This window comes from Triturus cristatus, chromosome 12 (genome assembly GCF_964204655.1).
Source record: "Triturus cristatus chromosome 12, aTriCri1.1, whole genome shotgun sequence".
NCBI lineage: Eukaryota > Metazoa > Chordata > Amphibia > Caudata > Salamandridae > Triturus > Triturus cristatus.
The window spans coordinates 757,799,977-757,826,189 of record NC_140595.1 but is presented as its reverse complement, the minus strand read 5'-3'; the positions used below and the strand labels follow the sequence as shown (position 1 = coordinate 757,826,189).

The 26,213-nt window shown below is 46.3% G+C and overlaps 1 protein-coding gene across 1 annotated transcript in view; it reads right to left on the bottom strand.

Annotated features, from left to right (window-relative positions):
- The window catches only part of LOC146782726 (extracellular calcium-sensing receptor-like), a 58,571-nt gene that overhangs the window by 20,023 nt on the left and 12,335 nt on the right, over positions 1–26,213 (bottom strand). The window contains exons 2-3 of the mRNA XM_085637210.1: positions 11,256–11,350; positions 4,589–5,419 (exon numbers count right to left, since the gene is read on the bottom strand). Coding sequence (XP_085493336.1) covers positions 4,589–5,419; positions 11,256–11,350 — 926 coding nt within the window. The remainder of the gene's footprint in view (positions 1–4,588; positions 5,420–11,255; positions 11,351–26,213) is intronic.

The following is a 26,213-nucleotide window of genomic DNA, read 5'->3' as shown; positions in this document are numbered from 1 at the left end:
CCTATCGAGTACATTAAACTTAATTACTTGTGTGTGCCAGCTAACTCAGAGGTCACTAGAAACTTCAAGAATGAACAAGAAAGGATTCGTTACTGACAGCCGCATTAACATGACAACTTTGTTTACCGTAGAATCGTAACAGTCTCAGAATCGTGGAAACAATAGATAACAGTTTCACTCAGTCGATCGTGCATGTTTAGTTTCTCCAGAGTTGCACAGAAATAGATAGACGGGCATTTCAATAAAAAGGGGTTATCAAACTCTAACACCCAGCGAAGGGAGTCAGAATAGTGGAAGCTGAATTCTCTGCGAGCAGGGATGACAGCGTCTTTTCAGTGCGTCAGGCAAGGATATGGTCTCTTCCGAACTTGCCGTGGCGAACCGTGCAGTCAAGTCGTACTGAGTCGTGCCGTAGTTTGCCATGGTAAGGGAAGGCATATTTATACATGGAAGGTGCTTAGAAATGCTAGCATTGACGTAAAGTTGGGCAGAGGAAGACGTCATGGATGAACCCCTAAAGAATAGTTGTTCATGCATGATAGATGAGTTCCTGGAGAAATCAATAATCCTAGCTAGGGAAAGTCCAGTTCGGCTTAAGGGTCTGGTTTCTATGAATTCATTGTGACATGGGATGGATGGCTGTAGGTGACCATGCCTGTATTTGGTTAGCATGGCTAATGCCTAAATAAGGACTGGGGTTCTATGCCTTAATAGGGGCAAAGCGAATTGTGCCTATATAAGGACATGATTCAGGAAAACCTATATACGGGTATCTAAATCTCAAATTGACTATTTATTTGTTTCCAAGTCTCCTGCATAACACATTACATATTCAGATATCAACTGTATTAAACAGTTAGAGAATCACCTCTCTAACTCTAAAATGTGTCACAAAGAGTCAATTAAATCTAAATTTGCTTTTAATACAATATTCACAGAAAACACCAACTCATACCTCCTTAAATCTAGTGCCAAATATTACGGAGGACAAAATAAATTGAGAAAACTTCTTGCTAATCACCTCAAAATCAAATAAGACCGTACCAAATAGACTCTATCTTCACCTCCACTAAGCAATCAGTTCACAAAAATGAAGATATTGTTTCTGAATTTAGAGACTTTTTCCAATCTGTATACACTGAGAAATCCCATAGGAAGACATATTCAATAGCTATCTAATATCAAATCTCCTTCCGATCCTAGAATAGATTTCACTTCATTAGATGACATTCATATTGATGACATTCTCACTTCTATTTACTCCATTAAGACGGGTTTCACTATATAATTTAACACACATTTCATCAAACTTGTTACACCCAAACAACATCTGCTTTTTACTCATTTCATTTCCTCTAAATCTGCTGGGGATTCCTTCCAAGATGTTTTAATATGTCTCATCCCTAAAGAGAGCAATGATCCAACAATCTGAAAAAAGTATAGAACCATTTCCCTTGTTAATTTTGATTATAAAATCTTTGCAAAAATCCTTGCGTGAATCCTCTATTAACTAAATTATTAGGAAGGGAACAAACTGGCTTTATAAAAAGGTAGGCATATTTTGGATAGCACCAGATTAATCGTCAGTGTTTTAAGTAAGTTGAAATCATATAAACATTTGTAAATGGCTATTTCTTTGGATGCTTAAAAGGCTTTTGACTGAGTTAGCTGACCACAATTTTTTCTAATCTTTCTAGGTTCGTCTTTGCTTGTAAATTCAATCATTTCTTCTCCTTGTTATATTCTGCTCCAGAAGCATCTACAATAGCTATTGGCCTTATTTCTCTTTTACATTTCATCCAGGTCTTCGGCAAGGATGCCCTCTTTCTTCCAGATCATTTGTTTGTGCTATAATCATTTTTATGAAAAATCATTTAAACTTTGAAATTTATGGTTTTGAATATGGGGACAAACATCTAACATTTTCAGTCTATGCGGATTACATTTTGCTCTTCCTCTCATATCCTCAATCCTTGTTGCCAGCCTTCTGGATTGCAGTCACAAATTGTGCTTCCATCACACGATACAAGTTAAATGCTGATAACTGTGAAATTCTCCCTTAAATAAATTATGTTTTCATGCAGACTTTGTTTCTTCTTTCTTTCATTACAATACAGATAGAATTAAGATATTGGACTATGGTGTAATGCTTCGAGTAAAGACAAGGTATCCTTCAACCCAAAGGGGACCTTACAACTCCTACCTTTAGATGAAATACTCAGTTCTTACCTTGGTGAGTTCAACTAGATACAATAAAAATGATGATAGTCCCCATAATATTGTTTTATCTTTCTAATAACCCTACTATATTCCCAGTTTTCATTTTACAAAAATATACTCTATTTTATCCAAGTTTTTAAGGGAATAACAAAAACTCGTGCATGTCCCTTCAAAAACGTAAACATGATAGGTGATCATTTTCCTGATTTTTGCTCGTACTATACGGAATGTTTTCTTAACCCCTTCTGTGCCCATGACGAGCTGGACTCGTCATGGAGCACGGTCGCGCTGTGCCCATGACGAGTCCAGCTCGTCATGAACCCCGTCCGCTAATGCAACGCCCGGCACAGGGCGGGGAAAGGGCGTGGCACACAAGGGGTTAATCAAGCATCCTTTTCCCTGACTGACAACAACTCTATAATTCCTCCTTTATGGGTTGATATTGAAAAATCTTTTCTCCACTCCTTTTCTATTCAAGAATTCTTATTTCTGATCCTTTTCTTACAAACCTTTATCCTTGTCCCTGTCATATTAAAAAAATGCATGTAAGCTACTCCAACCTATTTACAATTCCCATCAGAATACTAAATAACAATTTCTGCATTCTTCAGTTTGGCATAATAAACATACTAAATTAAACAATAAACCCATTTTTGGGAAAGATTGGCACGGTAAAGGACTCAAATGGATTTATCAACTTTTTCATAATGACTCTTTTCTTCCTCCTATGTTAGCTCAAGCATGTTTCTCATTTCATTATCAGGCTAAATATGCAGCAATAATTTCAATCATCAGATGTGCATATGATAAACGCCTGCATCCCTCCTCCTCAGGTTCTTAGCATATCTCCTCTACTTTGCAACTTTCTCTCAGTATCCCAAACATATAAGAATTTAACATCTCGCTCAGAACTCAAGCAAATACAGCTGTGGAAATGCAATGGGAATTTGACGTACAGACTTATTTTTCATTTCCCATATGGAGCACAATTTTGAAAAAAATACTGAAATCCTCTAGAGCAGCTAATGTTGTCCAAACATTATTTTTTATCTAAAATATACTTTTGATCACTCTAGTCACTCTACATAAAATGAACTCTACATTCCCCTCCTCCTGTTGATCCAGCAATAGTACTTCATCCAACTTCAAACATATGTTATTCGGCTGTCCCTCTACCAATCAATTTTGGTGGTAAGTCTGGAGACAGATCAGCAGTATCTTTCACACACATGTACCCTTCACTTTCACTAATATTTTTGGGGGAGTATTCCAGAGCACTACTCCTCCCAATCAGATAATATTCAGGTGCTTTATTTACTTCTAGCAGTTGCTTTTCAATAGGTTACCAAAGCATGGAAAGATTATGCAAATGTAATCGCTTCAAACTTGGTGGTATGGTGTTTTCTAAAATCCTAGACCTGTTAGAGCATACATCAATTCAATTGCTCTTACCATTAAAATAGATCTTCTTTGGTTACCTGCGATGAATTTCCTGTATTGCTCTGCAAGAAACAGCTGCTATGCAACCCTCAGAACAACAGTTATTTAAACCTCAATGACTTTATTTTATGTTACCAATATGGATAATCACTATAATCTGCTGTTCATTTCCCACTTTGATACTTATCTTTTAGCAATGATATTTGACATGTGTAACTTCTTTCTGATAAGATATGGCTATGTTACTTTTCTCTCTCTTTCCTATGTTGTTTTTTTTCTTTTCCTTTGAAAACTAAGTTCCAGAGTTTACTAAGATTTGTCATACTTTGCACATCATATTGAATTTATTTGCCTGCACTTTCGTTGATTGCGCTACTTTAATTAACAAGTAAACTTTATCTTTTAAACTTAAAAGAAAAGCACTGAAAATGAATTATCAAAGGAATTAGATGTGTAACTCCAGCTCATGAAGTGGTAATTCACCCTTTCTTAGAGTATCCTCTGAATGCAATTTGAAAGAACGCAGTGTCCTACATCACCGAATTACTGGTCTTCCTGTGTCTTTCTAAATAAGAGTGAATGTTTTCCATAGTAGCCTGTCTACTATCTGAATGTCATGCAACTATTAAATTTGGAGCTCACACATGGTGTCTCTATTTGAAAAAAAAATAAGTGTTCACATAGCACAATGCATTATGCCTCACACTAAAAGTCCAGGTTTAACCACCATGTTGCCTGTGAACTAAAACAATATGATTGATTGTGATACAGTTTAAACACATTTATTGAATCTCAAAAGTAAAGGCATCAACGTGCACTCTGATTCCCTAAACACAATAATAAGCCAATTATTTGTGTCTTCTGTTGATCTCATGGCGTTAATTGAATATTCAAACTATATCTAGCAGCAAATGACTTGTTATCTTACATGCCAGGGTTGGAAGTCCAATACACTGGAACAGGTTCCACGATAGAAGGGTCCTCCTGGTGTTCGACATGTATTGAGATCATGTAAAGCCACTGAAATGGCAGAAACTGCCCGATACACATTATACGTGAATCTAGGGTGGGAGACATCATTAAAGATGCCATTGACACTATCAATCCTCTCTGCCCCTGTGCATAATTTTGTTTTGTTATCCCATGAACCCGGCAGTACTTCTGGATCTTGCCACCTACAACCAAAAGCTGTTGCCCAGAAAGTTTTAATGTAGTTATCGTCAGGAAAATTTGAAGGATGGGCATTGTTTACATATTCTTTGAAACCTGGCATCTCTCCACTGTAAATCGCAAGCCCGATTGTGCCAGAGAGGATTTTCAAATACTTGTCTGTAGATAGGAGTGCTGATGTTGACCAGGCTTCACTGGCAATGAATGTCTTTCCAGTCATATTCTTCCTCACTATTTCATCAAACAGAGGAACCAAATGTGAATCCAGGCCAAATATGACCACAGCATTAGCTGCTGAATTTTGCATAATCTGGACAATATGGGGTGCATTCCTGTCTGCTCGATTGAGGATGATATTCTCAGAGAAGGCCACACAAGCTCCAGCTTTATGAAGTTCTGTCTGTAATATTTCAGCCCCATGACGGCCGTAGTCATTGTCTTCTGCAAGAATACCAACCCAGGTCCAATTAAAGTGAACTACCAACTGGGCCAGTCCCCTGGACTGGAAGTCATCACTTGGGATGGTCCGGAAGAAGGAAGGGAACTGGTTCCGGTCACTCAGGACAGGACTAGTTGAAAAATAGCTGATCTGTAAAGTCAGAAATGTAGACATTTTTAAGCAGTAATAACTGATTTTACCAAGATGCTAAGTAGTTGGGAGTCCTGTCATTTTTAGGAGAAATTGTGCTTGGAGCACTGCCATGAGATGATGGACACTCACTTCACTATGTCACTTCTCTGATGTATTGGTAGAGGAGATCAATTCAACAAAAGACTAAACCCTGCCGCAGAAGATAATGTTTTGACCAGCCTTTCAGTTAATTAATTTCACTGTAAAATATATGGACATAAGTTATCATTATGAAAGGATGGAGAAGAAAAACATAAACATGTTCTAGACTTGAAAAGCTCACTAAATTTGGAAATGAAGAGAACATGAGTGTTTCTGTCATCAGGATAAGTATTATGGTACATTTGGCTTGGATGGACTGACAGGGTAAGGATTGGACAGTGTAATTGGTGGAATGAGAATATGAACCTGGGTGTTAAATCATTGTATGGGCTTACAATTGGTGATTTCGATTTAGGATTAACCAGTTTGCAAAGTGAATTGAGCTATAAGAGCATTCATGGTGAAATATATCTTTATCTATGCATGCTGCTACCAAAAATAAAACCTAGAACTGGAACGCTGTGCCTTGTATGCCAGAACCTTAAGTGTTTCATAGCATGCTCCCATAATATGATAGCCCAAAAATGTAAATAAAAACAATATTGACAATGTAGCTATAAACAGATTGGTACAGATTCCTGTTCATAACTCCACGTCCACATATCTTGAAGATATATACATATTGTCAAAGTTTATATATTTGGGATAAAGTATAGTAAATATTTACTCACTTATTTATTCTCACCTTGTATATAGATTGGTTGTCAATATTTTGGTTGAAATAATATGGTAGCCCTATATTAAAAATGGGATATTCTAGTAACAAACCCTGGAGAGTGAACTTCCAGGTTACTAACTTGTGAGCCAAGCATCGAAATAATTACATACTGAGGGGCCGATTCCGATACCGGGTCAGACAGCTCTCTGAGAGTTGTCCGTAGCCTTACCGTGTGACCGACACGTACCCGGAGCCGGTCTGTCCTGTAGATGAAATACGATGCGCAGAACTGCCAAAAACACGACCGGCAAGTACGCTGTGATTCAAGCTCCATTCTCCATCCGAGCCGTAACTCCTAATGCCGAACCGAGTCGCCCGGAAGCAGTATCCATAGCAATTTCCGGCACGACAAGTACGATGTGTACTTCCTACACACTGAACGCGTCGCCGCGTACGGGACGTCACAGCATCCAGAAAACAAGCATATCAGCTAAGATTCGCGCCACAACTCAATACACGGCTATTAGATGAACCAGCTTGCAGTGCGTACGAGACGGAGCAACAAGCAGCATGTACAACACAAACACATCATGAATCCCATTGCGCAGGTCATACCAGTACTCTACAACTATGACCGGCTCAGGAACCGACACCGACAGCGCAGGCGGTAAGTCAGACACCTACCACATAAACAAACAACATGTAGCCGCAAAATGGCACACACAAACAGAGGATCCACATCCTGGCCACTAACAACAGCCCACCATAGGGGTTGCATGGCCAGCAACACAAACACCCCCACCCATAGGGGACCTGTTGCCCATCACTACTGCCACCCCTACTCATAGGGCTTATGTTGATCATCACTACTGCCACCCCCACCCCTAGGGAGCATGTTGCCCATCACTACTGCCACCCCCACCCATAGGGCTTATGTTGCCCATCACCCTGCCACCCCCACCCATAGGGCATTTGTTGCCCAGCACTACTGCCACACCCACTCATAGGGGACCTGTTGCCCATCACTACTGCCACCCCCAGCCATAGGGACTATGTTGCCCATCACTACATCCACCCCCACTCATAGGGACTATGTTGCCCATCACTACTGCCAACCCCAGCCATAGGGCTTATGTTGCCCATCACTACTGCCACCCCGACCCATAGGGCTTATGTTGCCCATCACTACTGCCACCCCCAGCCATAGGGCTTATGTTGCCCATCACTACTGCCACCTCCAGCCATAGGGACCATGTTGCCCATCACTACAGCCACCCCCACTCATAGGGAATATGCTGCCCATCACTACTGCCACCCCCACTCATAGGGACTATGTTGCCCATCACTACTGCCACCCCCAATCATAGGGCTTATGTTGCCCATCACTACTGCCACCCCCAGCCATAGGGCTTATGTTGCCCATCACTACTGCCACCTCCAGCCATAGGGACCATGTTGCCCATCACTACAGCCACCCCAACTCATAGGGACTATGTTGCCCATCACTACTGCCACCCCCAGCCATAGGGCTTATGTTGCCCATCACTACTGCCACCCCCAGCCATAGGGACCATGTTACCCATCACTACAGCCACCCCCACTCATAGGGTCTATGTTGCCCATCACTACTGCCACCTCCACTCATAGGGACTATGTTGTCCATCACTACTGCCACCCCCAATTATAGGGCTTATGTTGCCCATCTCTACTGCCACCCCTACCCCTAGGGACTGTGTTGCCCATCACTACTGCCACTCCCACCCATAGGGCTTATGTTGCCCATCACTACTGCCACCACCAGCCATAGGGACCATGTTGCCCATCACTACAGCCACCCCCACTCATAGGGACTATGTTGCCCAACACTACTGCCACCCCCAGCCATAGGGCCTATGTTGCCCATCACTACTGCCACCCCCAGCCATAGGGCTTATGTTTCCATCACCACTGCCACCCCCACTCATAGGGGACCTGTTGCCCATCACTACTGCCTCCCCTACCCATAGGGACCATGTTGCCCATCGCTACTGCCACCCCCAGCCATAGGGCTTATGTTACCCATCACCACTGCCGCCCCACTCATAGGGGGCCTGTTGCCCATCACTACTGCCACCCCCAGCCATAGGGCTTATGTTGCCCATCACTACTGCCACTCCAAGCCATAGGGACTATGTTGCCCATCAATACTGCCACCCTCAGCCATAGGACCTATGTTGCCCATCACTACTGCCACCCCCAGCCATAGGGCTTATGTTGCCCATCACTACTGCCACCCCCACCCATAGGGGACCTGTTGCCCATCACTACTGCCACCCCCAGCCATAGGGACTATGTTGCCCATTACTACTGCCACCCCCACTCATAGGGACTATGTTGCCCATCACTTCTGCCACCCCCAGCCATAGGGACTATGTTGCCCATCACTAATGCCACCCCCAGCCATAGGGCTTATGTTGCCCATCACCCCTGCCACCCCCACCCATAGAGCATGTGTTGCCCAGCAATACTGTCACCCCCACTCATAGGGGACCTGTTGCCCATCACTACTGCCACCCACAGCCATAGGTACTATGTTGCCCATCACTACTGCCACCCTCACTCATAGGGACTATGTTGCCCATCACTACTGCCACCCCCACTCATAGGGCTTATGTTGCCCATCACTACTGCCACCCCCAGCCATAGGGACCTTGTTGCCCATCACTACTGCCACCCCCAGCCATAGGGCGTATGTTGCCCATCACTACTACCACCCCCAGCCATAGGGCTTATGTTGCCCATCACCACTGCCACCCCCACTCATAGGGGACCTGTTGCCCATCACTACTGCCACCCCCACCCCCACCCATAGGGCATATGTTGCACATCACCCCTGCCACCCCCAGCCATAGGATGTGTGATGCGCCACACATCCAGCATATTCCAACATCAGGTATTTCAGCTAAATACATCCCCCTTAATATCATAACAACAGTCTGTTGTCTGTGACAAATGCCCACAACAGTGATTATGACTTTGAACATATAATGTAACTAACAGCACATGTGTGACCAACACATGAGTGTGCCATACACAAGGCAAGCATCACTATAGCACTGTGGCAATGTAAAAAGAATACCCCCTCATTGTGTAGAACAGAAGTTAAGTGTGGGCTTCCAAGCTGCAGCAGATGTTGAGCATTGTGGTGATGGGGTCTAAACCCCCCTCATAAAAGTGACCAAAAGGTAAGTGTCATCATGGTCAAAGCTGCAAATAACTAACAGCATGTATGATTCCTGCTCCCAACACATTAAACACTTCTGTGGCAAACCAGTGGTTGTGTCCCATTCCCACAGAGATTTGGTGAGGCTAACAGTGCTGTGAGAACATAACACACTCTCGGCCATGTGCAGACAAGCACCACCCATGGGGGCTGACAATGCATATAGTGTACATTGACACAAGAGCAGAAGTGACCATCACCAAGCATGCACACATCTCGAAAATAGACACACTAATCAAAACAAAATGTGTAGACTGTAGGTGTCAGCTCACAAACTCACATTCCATGCCAGCAATGGCACCTAACAACCATGATGAATGTGCACAATGATGTGATATGACTCACAGGAACAGCAGTGAAAGTCACAGAAACAGCATCCAGACAAAGGTCCACAACAGCAATACCAATGCACTGGTGCATATGCACAAACACAAACAGGCAACTCCACACTGCACATTTGACACAGCATGTGTGTGTATGTGTGTCACAGTATCCCCAGGCAACTACACAACACATGAGGGGGGGGGCTGAACCACAGTGACAGAGATGTGGACACAGTGCCATACAAAAGTAAACCATCATTGGGACACCCTTAGTGGGCAAACAGGCATTGTGAGATGAGAGGGAGCACAACAGACACATGTAACACAAGCTGGAATGAACACCAACTAACACAGCAAGAGACTGACACACAACAGCACTACCCGCAGGGACCAGACATTGGGGTGACACAAGCATGCAGGACACCTCCACTGTGATGACAAAGGCAGATGTCGTACAAACTGGGAAACCCAGATATGTGTCCTGTTCCACAAATGTACATCACACATACACAAACAATCAAAAATCACTCAGCATGGCCCCTCATCCATGGACAAACGGGAGCTAGGGGACCATCCATGCAAACATTTACACCAGTCCACCTTCAACACCACACACCCTGAACTGCAACAATGTGCATCTGTGAAGCCCACATGGACAGGTGACATTGCACATGCACCCATGACAAACACAGGAAAGTTGGGAGGAACTAAGGTGTACAGACACATCACACAAGGACAGTTAACAGCCCTGGGGAATGACAGACATACTGCACAGTATGCGGTACATGGCCATGACCTCAAAGCTCATGTAACCTTCAGAATCCCTGCCACAGTCCCAGGACAATGCAGAAGCCATGGAGAACCACAAGGCACACATGCTGACACCTGCCATGAACCCGACAAGTGGGAGCAGTCACACACACATACAAAGGTCTCAATCACTGAAAGGTACCACCTAGGCACAACTACATGATTTAGCAAATAAACAGGTGCCTTGGGGAACCCTGACTGTGTCCCATCTGTGTCTGACAACATCATCACCACTCAGAACTGACAAATCCCAATGATGATACACCAATTAACAGTAGTGTGTCCTGCACCCACACATCTGGTAGCCCATTGGAAAAGTAGTGGGATGAACCCAGTACCACTCAGCAAGCATCAACAACAGGAACATATCAAGGGAACACTGTCTGTGTATGAACAGGGATGTGGACACACACACATGCTCATACAACACACACCATGGGCCCAGGCTATGTCACGGGACAACACACTTACTTGAGGGGACACAACTCCTGTGGAAGCCCAGCTGCGCCAAACATATTCACCGCACGTCTCACTCATGCCTGCAGAACACTTGGCCAGTCAGCCATCAGTTACCACACAATGAACGCTAGGTCACAACAGCCTGTGTACATGAGTCTCCCCTAAGTCATCTGCACATACCCAAAACATATGTTTAGCAAGTTGAACAGAGAACCCATTTGCTCCTATACCAATGATGCCCACACCTGTAGGTTCAGTGGTGATGCGCACCAAGTCTGTGGAAGTGACAAATTGGACAATGTGAAGCATATCATATGTGCATGGGTGCAAGCCAGAGATGTGACCATGCAAATTAAATGTTCACAGAGATGTCCACAAATAATTGATCCTGACACACCCAGGTAGCTGAAAAGGATGCCATGGATCATGGATACCCACCAGAATAGGATACATATCTCATGGACCACAGGGAGTACCTCACAGCAACACATCAGTATTCAACATTGGAAAGCAAACATCACAGGTGCAAGGGCATGTTAAACATCATCAACATAATGTACAGCTAAATATAGTTCACAGAGATAAAGAAAAAAACTTTATTCAGCATATCAAAAGTTAAACGTCCGTTCAAACAAAAGGCCAGTGGCCAGTCCATGTTCAAATGCCAAATAGTGAATTAGAGTGACAGCTGTCACACCTTGCTTGCCTGAACTGCTAAGGACCGGTGTCATCCCCTCGGAGGGGCATACATGGGGGCAGGCCAGGCATCACAGGGACAGGATCAGGGCACAGCAGAAGTAGGCAGTGAAGAGGTGGTGGATGCAGGCAAGACACTTGCAACTGCAGTGGAGCTGACTGAAGTGGTGGGTGCTGTCACAACTGTGGGGCGCAAGTCAGATGGGGTGGGTGCCAGCACAACTCCAGGGGGCAGGTCAGATGGAGTGGATTGGGTCACCACTGCAGTGCCTACATCCATGGGAGTGGAATGGGGGCAGGTGATGTCAGCAGGACAGGGTGGGCACGGTCCCCACATCAGTGGCACTAACCATCTGACCAGGTGTGGAGGAGCAAGTGCTAGGGGGACATTGCCTTGGAGCTGCGTGGTGGCGGGGGGGTCTTGCTCTTCCGGTGCTGGGGGACTAGCAGGTGGGGGTCTCAGTCTGACTGGGCCTGGGGGAGGGTATCTGGGTGTGAGGGGCACTCCCCTCTGTGTGTGGGGACGTCCTCTTCCCCTTGTAATCAGGATCTGCTGGGTCGGTGGGGAAGAGGCCAAGGTCACAGAGGAAGAGCTTCTGGGGAGATGGGGTTGAAGGTGATGCAAGTGAAGGGGGCTGGGAGGGAAAGGTCTCGGAGGACTGCGGAGTGGTTGGGGTGACTGTGTGTGTGTCTGCAAACCTTCCCCTGTGAGTGTGGTATCAGTCCCCTGCGCTTGCTTGTGTGCACATCTAGACCTTGTTTTGGGTGTTTGTGTGCTTGGGACAGGTAGGCTGCTAGGGATCGTGGGTGGTGCAGGGGTAGTAGGGGTGCGGAGGAGGAGGGACACTGCTGCTGTCAGGGAGGAGGCCATGGACTGATTGGTCCTCTGTAGAGCAGATATGCCCAAGGAAATGCCCTCCATGAATGACACCAGTTGTGTCAACAGACTTGTGTGTGCATGGAGGGCCCTCAGCATCGACGTCTGCCCTACATGGATCTGTCTAAGTAAGTCCACAGACTCCTCACTCAGGGCAGCAGGGGACACAGGGGCAGGGGGTGCGGTGCCTGGCACAAAGGAGACATGCTCACGAACACAGGAGCCAACAGGGACCTCTGGGATGGGAGCCGATGGGAGGGTGGTGGTGGTGGCTGGTGTGCTGGCGGTGGGGACAGCCTCACTAGCTGGGGTTTGGTGGCTGCTGACACCCACCTCCACAAGGGAGTCATCCTCAGAGCTGCTGTGGCCCTCAGCTGGGGAGGGTGGTGCTGACGACTCCTCGGTGTGGCTCCACTCACCCTCCGCGCCACTGGATCCCCCCGACTCCTCTCCTTTTGTCCCTGTAACGCTCCGTGGCTCCTCCTGGTCTGAGGAGCTGTCCCCTCCTGTGGTCGTGGATGTATCTGGATAGGTATAGGAAATAAGAGAACAACATCAGTCACCTGCACCGACTGCACACACCACAGTGAGTACATCACATCACAGGGCAAGCCCTGGCATCATCAGCTGAACACAGCTCAAAGTGACAGCACTGTTTAGAATAAGCCAATTGCAATACTCAACATCAACCATGGCACACATATTCCTCCTTGACTTTCACACATATGTCTGTTGCATGTTGGATGCTAACACCCCAATGTGCCAACATGCACCACCTACACATTAGTTCGACATGCAAGTGAACATGTAGGAGTATGTCACTATACACACAGCACATCTCTTCCTACTGACTCAGTACAGGGATCCGGATGAAGGGATGGGTAGAGACTCATTTCACATGCTTGTGATGCATGCCAGCAACACACACTATGATGTTCTCATGTCCTGATGGGCAATGCCACAATGGGGTGCATGGCGCACACTTGAACACAATGCAGGATCACTCATAGCAAGTTAAATGCCATGGCACTGGGATGCCCTGAAAGTCAGTCAAAACTGTCTCCTGTCACAGAGGCAGGGCATCCAGACAACAACAATATGCACTGATTAACAATCCTACCTCAAGGGTAAAGCTAACTCTGCAGATGACCAGCGCACTTGCCCATCCCCTGCAAACAAGATATACAGGACCCAGAAGACCCACATCATGCACATCAGACATATGAGTCTCTGCAAACACAACTCCCTGTACATTAACACATCACAGTCTGCCATGCATGTAACCCAGCTGCATGAAGGACACAGTTGCATACACCATTGTGCGCTGTCAGATGATCACACACCCATATGTCACACAGGTCTTGTCTCTCACAGTCACATCTCAGATGTCATGCTGACACTGAATCATGGACACCCCAGTTGTACGTAACAACAAGCCACACCCTAATGACACAGAGGCAGACACCTGAGGGCACATGTCACTAAGCACAACCTGTAATTTGATACACAGGAGTGGGATTACAGAGTGTTTCTAAATGCCCTTGAGGAGGCATGACTGGCCAGGTCTACTTGAAACAGTGTTAGGCCCTGGACAGTAGTCAGGTGGCTAAGCAAGTGTGACATACTTGATATACATACTCCTGAGGCCCCGAAATTTGAGTCCCCTGCTGCCTGAGTTTGTTTGGAATACCCCAGCCACATGTGATGAGTCAGACCAGCAATTGGAACACATCTCAAGGGCACACACAGATCACATGTCAGATCTCAGGCATTGTGTAAACAATTGACCCACCCATGAGACCCACAACAGAGTTACACGAACAGATGCTGTCCGGTAGCGGAAGCATAGCTGACTGCAGGGACACAGTGCCCTAGAGACACAAGCAACAGACTGTAGGGGCCACACCTGTGGAACAGATGAGGAGGGTGCATCACACAATTGAGGGACCTGAGTATTGGACTACAAGACCTATGTAATGTGGCAGTGTAACCAGGCCAAAAGACTGCAATTAGCATGTCAGACATAGTACACAGATTAGGCATGGACTTACCCCCTCCCTGCTGCTGTCTGGCCTTCAGCTGCCTATCCAGGTCCGGGAAGACCACCGCCAGTATCCGGAGCATGTGGGGAGTCAGGGTCCGGTGTCCGCCCCTCCTGCGTGGAGGTGACAGCTTCAGCTGGACTCTAGCTATCCTCCGGGTCCAGCCCCAAAGGTCCTGCCTCCTCTTCTGGCAGTTACGGATCCGGCGCTTGTAGACCTCCACCGAACGAACAGCCCGGGCGATGGTCAGCCATATCTCCTGCTTCTGGTGGGCATCAACCTTTGAGGATGACAAAGTGAAAAGTACATTAACACACATGCCCCATTTTTGTAGTGCACACATTTGAATAGACATGTCATCATCACAAAGGGAAATGAGTTACACAGGTAGTGCAACGATGGTGACGGACAAATGCCCTGCATGTCTGACATGTTAACAATGCCTGGATAGTTTAAGCTTGCACTAATGCTCTTTAGCAGTAGGACACCTGTTCATTACATGTACCTACACACTTTGGGGGATGAAAGTGGTCAGTGAGAATGCTTGCCACTGGTGTACACACTGCTAGTACTGCTAGTCAGACAACATGCATAATTAGGAAGGCAGTGGACTGCACACTCACCTGCTCCCCTGGTTTCCCATAGAGCTTGCTGTACTGTGGAAGGAGCCCGTCCAGCAGGGCCTGGTTCTCCTCCTCAGTGAAGGCTGGGGCCCTCTCCAGAGTATGTGCCATAGCAGGAACCAGAGGATGCAGAGACAGCAGCAGTGGTAGCAGGGATGTGGTCCAGTAGCATGTAGTGCAGGCAAGTGAGCTCCCTGGGGGCCAGCCAGCCTTATATCTGTGCTGCAGAGGCAGAATCTGTGCCATGTGTCCCAAGTGATAGGTCCAACACGGTTGCATTCTATGAATCTGGCCAATCCATTTAAATGTACGACTCGTACACGCCTTCCGCATCGTTCAAATCTTCACCTTCATGGAACACTTGAAATTGCAACATTGTTGTAGGCATCCAACTGAATTTCCAGTGCACAACTCGTACAAGTTTTGAATCCGCCTCCGTCTCCATGACAGTCCTGAGCCAATGGGTGCGCCCGGCTCATTCAACTGACTGTACAACGCGTATTTTGAAAATACACATGCACCTGTCTCAATACGATTCAATGGCCAAGGCGTACGCCTGTCTCAGACCATGCCTGTCCGATGCGTATGCATGATAGTTACCCACGTCGGACCTCATTGCATTCAATGACAAAGCGTACGCACGGCTCGGTCATGGACCGTGCAATGCATACGCATTGTCACCCGCGTCGGACCTCATTGCATTCAAGGACAAAAGCGTACGCACGGCTCGGTCATGGACCGTGCAATGCATACGCATTGTCACCCGCGTCGGACCTCATTGCATTCAATGACAAAGCGTACACACGGCTCGGTCATGGACCGTGCAATGCGTACGCATTGTCACCCGCGTCGGACATCATTGGTGTGACTATTATACGGATGTAACACACATTTACTGGCCATGGACACCTGTGCAAACCTACCACACTACAGCATTGGCCACACAGTGTCCCATGGCATGTTAGGCTGCATTCCCTGGGTGTTTGGGGGGGGCACATATGGTTTGTTGGGTGGCACTTTGTGAAGCCACTCCCAGTCTGTGCATGTGTACATGGGGCAGAATCCTTTGGGTGTTGTGCACATTACCACTGTGATGTGCAATTGTACATTGATGGGCATGAGCCACGGACACAGTTTCAGGTTGGATATGTTTAGGACATGTCACATACTACCTGAGTCCTGTGGGTGATGGCATGTATGTCACAGTGAGACCTGTAGCCACAATAATAATGTGCACCCACAGTCTGTGTGCATGTTGTGTCTCAGATGTTTCTGATTAAATATGCCCAATGGGTGACAGTCTCCACATCCATGTGGTATATGCATCAATATTGAAGGGGTGTGTGTCTAAGAGACGTACATGTAGGGCCTGCAGGAACAACAGTGGCCATTACCTGTGGGACTTACGCTTGCCTTGTGGTGTGTATGTGATACGCTATGTCGATTGCTGTGTCGATATGGCAATACAGGGACCCTGGGTTTCTGCATGGCAAAGATCTGTGATGCCTGGGAGACATCAGGCCTCACTTGTCACTGTGGTGGGTGTTTTGAACGTTGCAGCAGTACATAGGTTGGGTGACACAGCCAGATGATTGGCCATTGCACTACATGGGACTCATGTGGACATGTGGAACTGAGATGTGAGGTGGTGGTCATGTAGGTGACATATGTGTCCATGCCCAACAGCACACACCTCAGTACATTGTGTAATGTCATGATCAAGCATGTGATATTGAGCCTTGTCATGGCCACATGGGTGGATGAACTGACAATCTTCCGTTGTGCATCTCTGTACTGCAGGGCACCAGCTGTCCATCGACCGTTCCCAGACCTTGCAACCATGCAAGAACGCGACTGTATCAGACGGTACCGCTTCACCAGGCCACTGATTGAGGAGTTGATGGAGCAGTTGGCACCACATCTGCTACCTGTCCGGACATACCCTACAGCACTGACCCCAGAGGTGAAGGTGATGGCAGCCCTGCACTTCTTTGTCACTGGTACCTTCCAGTACACTGTGGCTACTGCTGGTGGTATGTCGCAAACGATGTTTAGTCGGGTGCTACGCGATATCTTGGAGGGGATGTTGCATTTCCTAGACCTGTATATCATGTTCCCTAGCCCAGCTGAACTTCCTGAAATAAAGGATGCCTTCTATTCACTGGGGAGGATGCCGAACGTCATCGGATCAATTGATGGGACACATGTGGCCCTGATACCACCAAAGGCACATGAGCAGGCATACCGGAACAGGAAGCACTACCACTCCATCAATGCTCTGGTGGTATGTCTTGCTGACATGTCTATCACACATGTGTGTGCACGGTTCCCTGGTTCTGCAAACGATGCCTACATTATGAGGAGTAGTCGCATTGCAACGCTGATGTCACAGATGCCAGCTCAGCATGCCTGGCTTGTGTGTGTGTACTGACTGTTTCTCATTGTGTGTGTTTGTCAATATTGTATTCCGCACTCCTACAAAACTCAGCTACTTGTTCATTTTTGTGTGTATAGGTGACTCCGGATAACCCAACATGCCGTGGTTGCTGACACCCCTCATTAACCCTGTGACACCAGCCGAGCTGCGCTACAGTGAGGCACATGGTCGGAGCAGGAGGGTGATTAAGTGGACATTCGGCCTCCTAAAAAGCCGCTTTCGCTGCCTGGACAAGACCCGAGGGTCCCACCCATATGAGCCAGAAAAGGTGTGCAAAATAATCCTTGTATGCTGCATGCTACACAACATGGCAGTGCGGAAGGAGGTGCCTCTCTTCCAGGATGACGATGACCAACCTCCGGCACCTGTGGAGGATACCGGCCTGGGCCAAGATGCCAGTAATGATGAGGATTAGGGTGATGTCCGCTCACAGCTCATCAACAACTTCTTCACCTGAATGTGAGTTTCAAGGGTTGTTATGTGAATGTATGGAGGTATCCTGGAATGTGTTGTGGCAGCTCTGTTGCTGTATGAGTGTGTCTGTGTGCCACTTGACTGGATGCATGCAGTGATGTGTCTATTCAGGTGGTGTGTACTCCACAATAGGGTAGTACTGCTAACTAGTTTTTGTGTAGGTGTCTTGCAACATGTTTTGTGCATGGGTATTGCAGTTCTCTCCTGTTCTTCTGTGCTTTTGACTGTGTCTTGTGTCTGTCCTTCCCAGGGTACTTTGCCTGTTGTTTGGTCAACACTGACCCCCAACACCCAGAAGCCAACACCAGTGTGAAAGTTGACAATTCCCATCAACTGATGTACCACACATCCCTGGACTTCCATTCTCCAACACATTGTGAGCGTGTGTCCACTATTAAGTAGAATTAACATGCAACTATTGTGGAATAAACGTGTTGCTGATGTGTAATGAACCTGTGCTACGCTTTCTTATGTGCGTTGTCTGTCTTCCCACATCTGAGTGACATCTGCTTACCTCACCTGTGGACTTGTTACCACTTACTGGGGTTGGTGTTGTGTCTGTGCATGCCAATGTGTTTCAGGTCACCATCATTGTGTGTGATGAATAACATGGCCATGGTGAGTATGTGTTGTGGTGCCATAGTGGTGTGTCTCCCTCACATGTGTCACATCACCACAACTTACCTTACGTTGGTCACATTGTTGCAGTATTTGGCATGCACTGTCTTGTGTAGCGGATGACATCTCCCTGAACATAACAAGTTGGAATCACAACAGAGGCAAGTATGGTGTACTGGTGAGATTATATTCAAACATGTGTGTGGGAAGTGCACAGGATGGTGGGTGCTGTACATTGGTTTTGGAATCCAAAGTTCACATTAAAGTTGGAAGTGCTGGTAGTTGAAATGTCCAGAGTAAAGTCCACAGTCATCTGCTACATTGGCCCAACATGAACCCTCCATGTCATGTGGGCGAGTTGTGTACGATTGGACAAGGTGAACGGGTTGCTCACAAAGAACATTGTCCAGAACAGGTTTAGAGGTCCTGGGGGATGTGCTGGGACATCTACCTCTCACATGTCCTTCTTCGGACGATCCCTCTTCTTCTGTGGGGGGGATCCTCAGGTGCAGGCCTTTGCGGTGCAGGGGACGCTCCGCCAGAGTCCTCCTCCCTCCCTGTGGCTCTGGCAGATGGTGTTGCAACAGATGTTGTGGACACACAGGGAGGTGTGGACAGGTTGGTGTTGATCTGGCGGAGTTATTGGAGTATGTCCCGATGCACCGCAGTAATGGCATCCCACTTGGCCTCCATACGGGCATGGTAGGCGACCTGCTCGTGTTGCATGTCCTTGAGGATCCCCACTACCTGGCCAAATCCTCCGGTGCTATCCTAGTACGCATCTAAGATGCGTGCCAGGTGGGGGTCATTATGCAGTCCAGACCCCTCTGCAAGGCGTGCCCTCTGCCTCCCACCCCTCCCAGCACCCCTATCCACATGGGCAGGACCAGCAGCGGGACGCACAGGTGACACTGTGACCCCTTGGGTGGTGTTGCTGGTGGTGTTTGCTGTAGCTTCCAGGGGGTCCTATGTCCCTGTGCTGTGGGTGTTGATTGGCCTTGGTCTGTCCGTGTTGGCGGGGGTGCCCTGTCGGTGTCCAGATGCTGGAGGTGTGGGTACAGGGGGTGCAGATGTTGATGCTGCTGGTGCTGCATGATGGCTCACATCGGAGGGGCCAGGTTGGTCGTCGTCATCCGATGAGGACAGTGAGAGAGTCGGACCAGAGAGCTCAGTGTCCACCAGAGTCTGGGACTGGGTATCCTCATCATTTGGTGCTGGATGTCCAGCACCACCTGTGTTTGGAAGAGACACACAATGTGAGTTATGTTTCTACATGCATCGATGGTTCACAAACATGACATTTTCTACTTTTCGAACAGATGCCTGCCTGTACACTGCTTTTTCCGAGCTTGTCATGGACAGAGTTTGATATTGTTGTTGGCCATTTCCCAGCATAGCCTTGTGCTCCCCACAACTGAGCCCAGTGTCAGACATCTTGTCAGTCCCTTCCCACTCCCTGTGAGGCGAGTATGGTTCAGTTTGAGCTTGCTGGGCCATGTGGCTGGGTTTAGATTGTTTGTGACTGCGAGTCCCATCATACTCTTGGCTACACCCCCTTTCCCAGCATGCACATACTTCCTCCCTCTTGACTCTGCTTCCCTGTGAGGGGGTGTGACAGCAATGGCAAGATGGCTGACTGTGAAGTCCTGATGGTTGTTGTTGGCCATTTCCCAGCATGGCATTGTGCTCCCCACAACAGAGCCCACTGTCAGACATCTTGTCAGTCCCTTCCCACTCCCTGTGAGGTGAGTATGGTTCAGTTTGAGCTTGCTGGGCCATGTGGCTGGGTGTAGATTGTCTGTGACTGCAAGTCCCATCGTGGTCTTGGCTACACCCCCCTTCCCAGCATGCACATACTTCCTCCCTCTTGACTCTGCTTCCCTGTGAGGGGGTGTGACAGCAATGGCAAGATGGCTGACTGTGAAATCCTGGTGTTTGTTTGGCTACAAGTCCAAAGAGAGACCCTGTGCTTCACACAGCAGCACCCACTACGGGGTATCTTTTGCTGATATTTCACTGAGGTGTGTGTCAATGCATTCTACCCAGTGAGTTATATGGAGTTTGTGTTGAGGGGGGGTGTCTCCACATGCTGGTAAGTATGGTCAGGGCTGTCAGTCCTCCTTCCCATCATGAAACGTTCTTCCATTGTAGGGCATGCAAGTTGTCTTTCAGGATGTCAGTCAGTGGTGTCCAGCTTCTGATTTGCACACAACCCCTAGCAGGGCCTTGTGCTCTCACAGCAGGACCCAGTGTCAGCCATCGTGTCAGTCATTTTCCACTCCCTGTGATGTGGGCATGTTTCAGAGAGGTCTTGATGAGCCAATCAGGAGGGGGAGCATTATCTGTGACTACAGGCCCCATCATGCTTTTGAATACACTCACTTCACCTGTATCCCCACTATTCCTTCCTGTCAGTCAGCTGCACTGTGAGGTAGTGTGTTTGTGGTGGCAAACTGTCTGGCAATGTCTATTTAGCTTTGTGCCACTGGCTTGCTCTATTTGTTTGTAGGTTGGTGCATGTCATGACACAGTTCTCAGTCACTCTGAGATGGCAGGAATTGTGTTTGTCTGACTGGCATACACAACTTGGGCTGATTATCTATTGGTTACTGTAGCTTTGCTTGCGGGGCATGGTTTCACTGTCCCCTTGCCAAACAATCTTGGGTATGTTGTTTGTGTACTCACCAGGCTCTGGGATGTCTGTTAGGCCATGGACGCTCTCTGGTGGTAGGATGTCCCGCACCTTCGCCTCCCAGGTCCTGAAGTAGACTGGTTTGGCAGGAGGGCCACATCCGGTGCACTGACTCAGGGCGTGATCTTTTTCGCTGAGTTTCTTGACCCTCCTGCGCACGTCATACCACCTGTTCTGGATATCATCCTTAGTGCGCCTTGCTGGTGCTTGAGCGTTCACCTTGTCCACAATCCTCACCCACATCTTGGTTTTCTGTGAGATGGGGGTCCTTTGGACCAATGTACCAAACAAATGTGGCTCTACTCTGATGAGCTCGTCTACCAGCACTTCTAACTCACTATCTGTGAACCTTGGATTCTTCTTTGGGGGCATGGTGATGGGTGGTGGTGGTGAGGGATGTGTGTGTGAGGGTGCAAGTGAGGGTGGGTTGGTGTTGGTTTTGCTGGGTGTATGTGTGTGTGCTTTTGTATGAGGTGCTGATGATGTGTGAGTTGTGTGAGCTGTGAGTGTGTCTGTGGTTGCTGGGTAATGGTGTTTGCTGCTGGCTGTGTCTCCTGTTTGCAAGGGATGATGGTAGTGATTGTAGTCCTTTATATAGTTAGAGTTGTGGGTGTATCTTTGTCCCATTTATTTTTATTTGCTATTTATTGGCTTTGTCATTGCTTGTTTGGTCCTTTTTTTGTCTTTTTTCCTTTGGGTTTTGAAGGCATGATGGAGACGTTCATGTGACGGAAACAGACACTGCTGTTGTCTTGTGTGGGCTTCTCCGCCTCGTTCATGCTGCCTATCTTCTGTGTTTGATACGCGTCTGTGCGTGTTGGTCGTGCGGCTTCCTCTCCGTGCGAGTCGGTCTGGTTTTACACGCATTGCATCGTACTGCTCGGGTCGGACATCGCAGTTACGGGTCGGTCGGGTTCATTCCGGGTTCATGTCGGTCGGTGAAAATCGCGTCGGTTTTCTGTCCGGATCACTATTTTCCCTACGGCTCGGTCGTATGGCTTGTATTCTGTACGTGTCGGTTGTAATTCACTCACGTTGCATCGTACTGCATGGGTCGCATGGCGCTGGTCCGTGTCGGTCGATATTCGGTCCGGGTCCGTGTCGGTCCGAATCGACCCCTGAATCTTAGTACAAAAAATAGGACCCTGAGCAAGTACTGACTAGGACAAGAGTTATGATTGAACATAGCTCAGGAATTACAAACATGACACAACAGATTTGAGCCTACAGAAATTGACAGGTAAGGATCCATAAGTAAAAAATACTTTGGAGCAGTTTTTGGCAGATATTCTGTACCACCCAACGTTTGCGTCCCTAGCATCAGTGAAAGGTTTAGGTACTGCATAATTTTAGATGGTACACCCTCAGTTGGATTCACTGGTTCAAACTCCTTTCCAGCACTCATCTTGTCAAATGGTGCACCTTTAGACATGGAATCTATGATGCATATGCTGAGACTACATACAAACAGGCACAGATTTCAAGATAGACAAAACCATTCTCTTTAGGTTGCAGAAGCATGACACCGTGGGCTTAGATTTACTCATATTTTGCATCATGGTTGCGCCACTTTTTTAGGGCAGCCATAATACAAAATGCTAGTAGATATTTACAAAGCCAAGCAAGAGGTGATTTGCACTGCCTTGCGTGGCTTTGTAAAGAAATGTACCACAAGGCAGCACAAGCCACTCCATTGCATGACATTTTGTTCTGGGAGGTGTTCCATGGGTGGAGCATGGAAGCTCCCATATATCCACCCATTGATTTCACACAATCCCAGATTTACAAAGGTTGGGACACCTAGGATTGCATAAATTTGCTATGCCTCACAGAGGATGGCAGAACGGGGAGAAATATTTGTTTCCCCCTCATTATTTACTGCAGTAAAATGGGACAATGGGAAGGCAAGGATGCCTGCATTAGCAATAGGCTTCCTGAAGTGTGCCAGTGCTATGAGAGAGCAGAAGTGTACAGTATCTTAGTAGATATGATGCATTTCTTCTCTCTCCCTTTTATGCACCACAGGCCAGCGCAGCAAGTTGCCGTGCTGCACATGTTTTTTAGGATACATTGATATTGGTTCCTTCTCTTTCGATGTAATACATATCTGCATGTTTTCTCAAATGGCCACATTTTAAAACTTGAGAAATGCAATGTAATTATACTCTTCCAAAGCTTAATGCAGCACTGCTTTCGGTATTCTGGGAAATACATTTTTAATTCTTTAATCCCCTAAGTATCAAGTATCAAATTATGAAACTTTCATGTGGTATATTCTGGTAACTCTATCGAGTTACCAAACCTCAACAGCTTGAAAACAAGAGGGTCTTAGGGAAATTTAAAGACCACACTGGATTTATTCCCCAATCATTGCTACAACAAACAGTACGAAATCCATGGGTCTAAAACAAAAGCTAAGAAAATATGTGCTCTAAGAGCTACAAACAGGTAAATGTTTAATCTATTCAGATAGAGACACTAAATGCCTACCTAAAAGCGCCACAGGGCATTTCCCTTGTTAGGACCAAATTCCTCACTCATCGCGAAGGTGACATGCTTCATCATGGGGATTCTCCTCTCCAAGAAAACCTAGTTCCTTGGAGGGCTACAACCCTCTCAACTAGAGAGAGGAGCACAGGGATGTTTTGAGTATCTAATAGGATATCCTAAATCCTCATGTGAAAAACAAAAGTATGAGTGAAGGTACAGAGCAGAAAATATAAGTGCAACAGTGTGAAGTAAAACTGGATAAGGGTTGTACAAACAGGGATTTATTCACATACACCCTTTGCCAGGATTAAAACCAGAGCACCAGCGGTATGGATTTAAAACCGCTCTGGTGATAGTGTGAAAAATGGTCAACATGTTTCAGCCATAATGCCCAAACTCGGGTCAGGCTTTCGTCAGGACCTATACCAAGTGCTACTGTAAACAAAGTGAAAACCAGTGCAACAAAAAGGATACTAAATATAACTTTTTCAATGTACCCAATCCCTCTTCAGTCTTTCATTTGAATCGAAGAGGAGTATACCTGTAATACAAAAACCACTCATTAATAAAGAATATTCATCGGTCATGAGGTGTATCAGTGAATAGGCATTTAGTGTCTCTTTCTGAATAGATTAAACATTTACCTGTTTGTAGCTCTTAGAGCACATATTTTCTTAGCTTTTGTTTTAGACCCATGGATTTCGTACTGTTTGTTGTAACTCTATCGAGTTTCCAGACCAAAACCGCAACATCCTAGTGTAATTTCCCGAAAAGAGGCACATATTATGTCAGTCTGTTTTTTCTTAACAATTAAGGGGAAAAAACTTTCCGATTTTGGTTTTAAGCTTGAAGGAAATAGAGTCTAATGGATTTTACTGTTAGTTAGAGGTAGATTTTGATGCATTTATTGAGTTTACTTGGTTGTGATCTGCTACATACATGAGTGAGAGTGACTTTCATTAATTGGGACTGTGGACTGGCACTCTTGCCGACTGATTGATTTCAAAATTATCTGAAATACTTTGTGAACATTTTGGTTGATTGTTCAGCTATTTATCTTGGCATGATGACAGTATGTCATGGTGAGGAAAAAGTTCTTATAATTTAAAATTTTGATTTTACCCTGCTGTCATGCAATTTTCTAACCAGCAGCTATTACTTTAAGGATTTTAGGATATAATGTCTATGTACTTGCGTGGCATTCTTTGCACACCTGAGCATGAGGCATGTGACTGAGAATTATGGTTTAGGAAAGTGGAGCACAGTATAATATTGCTTCAGAATATTATCTGGTGTTGAACTGCATAGAAAGGCAGCAACAGCATTTGAGGACTAAAGTGAGAATGTTGACTGTAAGTTAATTCTAGCATGGTGGTCTAGCATGGTGGTCACGTTCATCTCCTATCTATTTTGTTAGGAAGTGCCTTGTGTCATCAATTTAGTCATTCATTAAACATTTTTTATGGTACAGGGGACTCCACCAATCAGGTTAAAGTGATAAATGTATACAATTATATGTTACTTATATACAAGCAAAAACAATATTAGGTTATAATAGCATGTGGGGGTCTATGTGAAGTTCATAGTTACTGCCTTGAAGTAACGTGTGCTTCTCTGTGGCCTGTTTTTGTAACAAGTTATGATATGTGTTAGACCTGTCAGCCTTAGGGTGGTCTTCCACCAAATATTTTGCCTTCTTGCCTCCAAGTTTTGGTAGACTTTTTGCTTTTGTTGGCCTTAGGACTCTGTGCACTTCACCTCTGCTTACCAGTGCTAATGTGCTTGAGCTCACTCCTGTAAACATGTTTGTTTGGCATACACCTAATTGGAATATTTAATTTACTCATATATCCCTTATAGAGTGGTATCCTTAAACTCGGGGCCTGTAAAACACATGCTCCCAGGAGACCTCAAGCACTTATTGTGACCCTCATTTATGTAACACTTTAAAACATGTCCCAGGCCTTCCATTGCAGACTGAATGCAGTTTTAAACTGCCATGTTGACCTAGACATTAACCCCCCAGCCATGCCATAAAAATTATTTTATTACATATAAGTCACCCCTAATATAGAGCCTAGGTAGCCCATAGGGCAGGGTGCTGTATAATTAAACGATTTAATTTAATTTTGAGTTTTACATGTCCTGGCAGTGAAAAACTCCCAAATTTGTTTTTCATTCATTTTTCA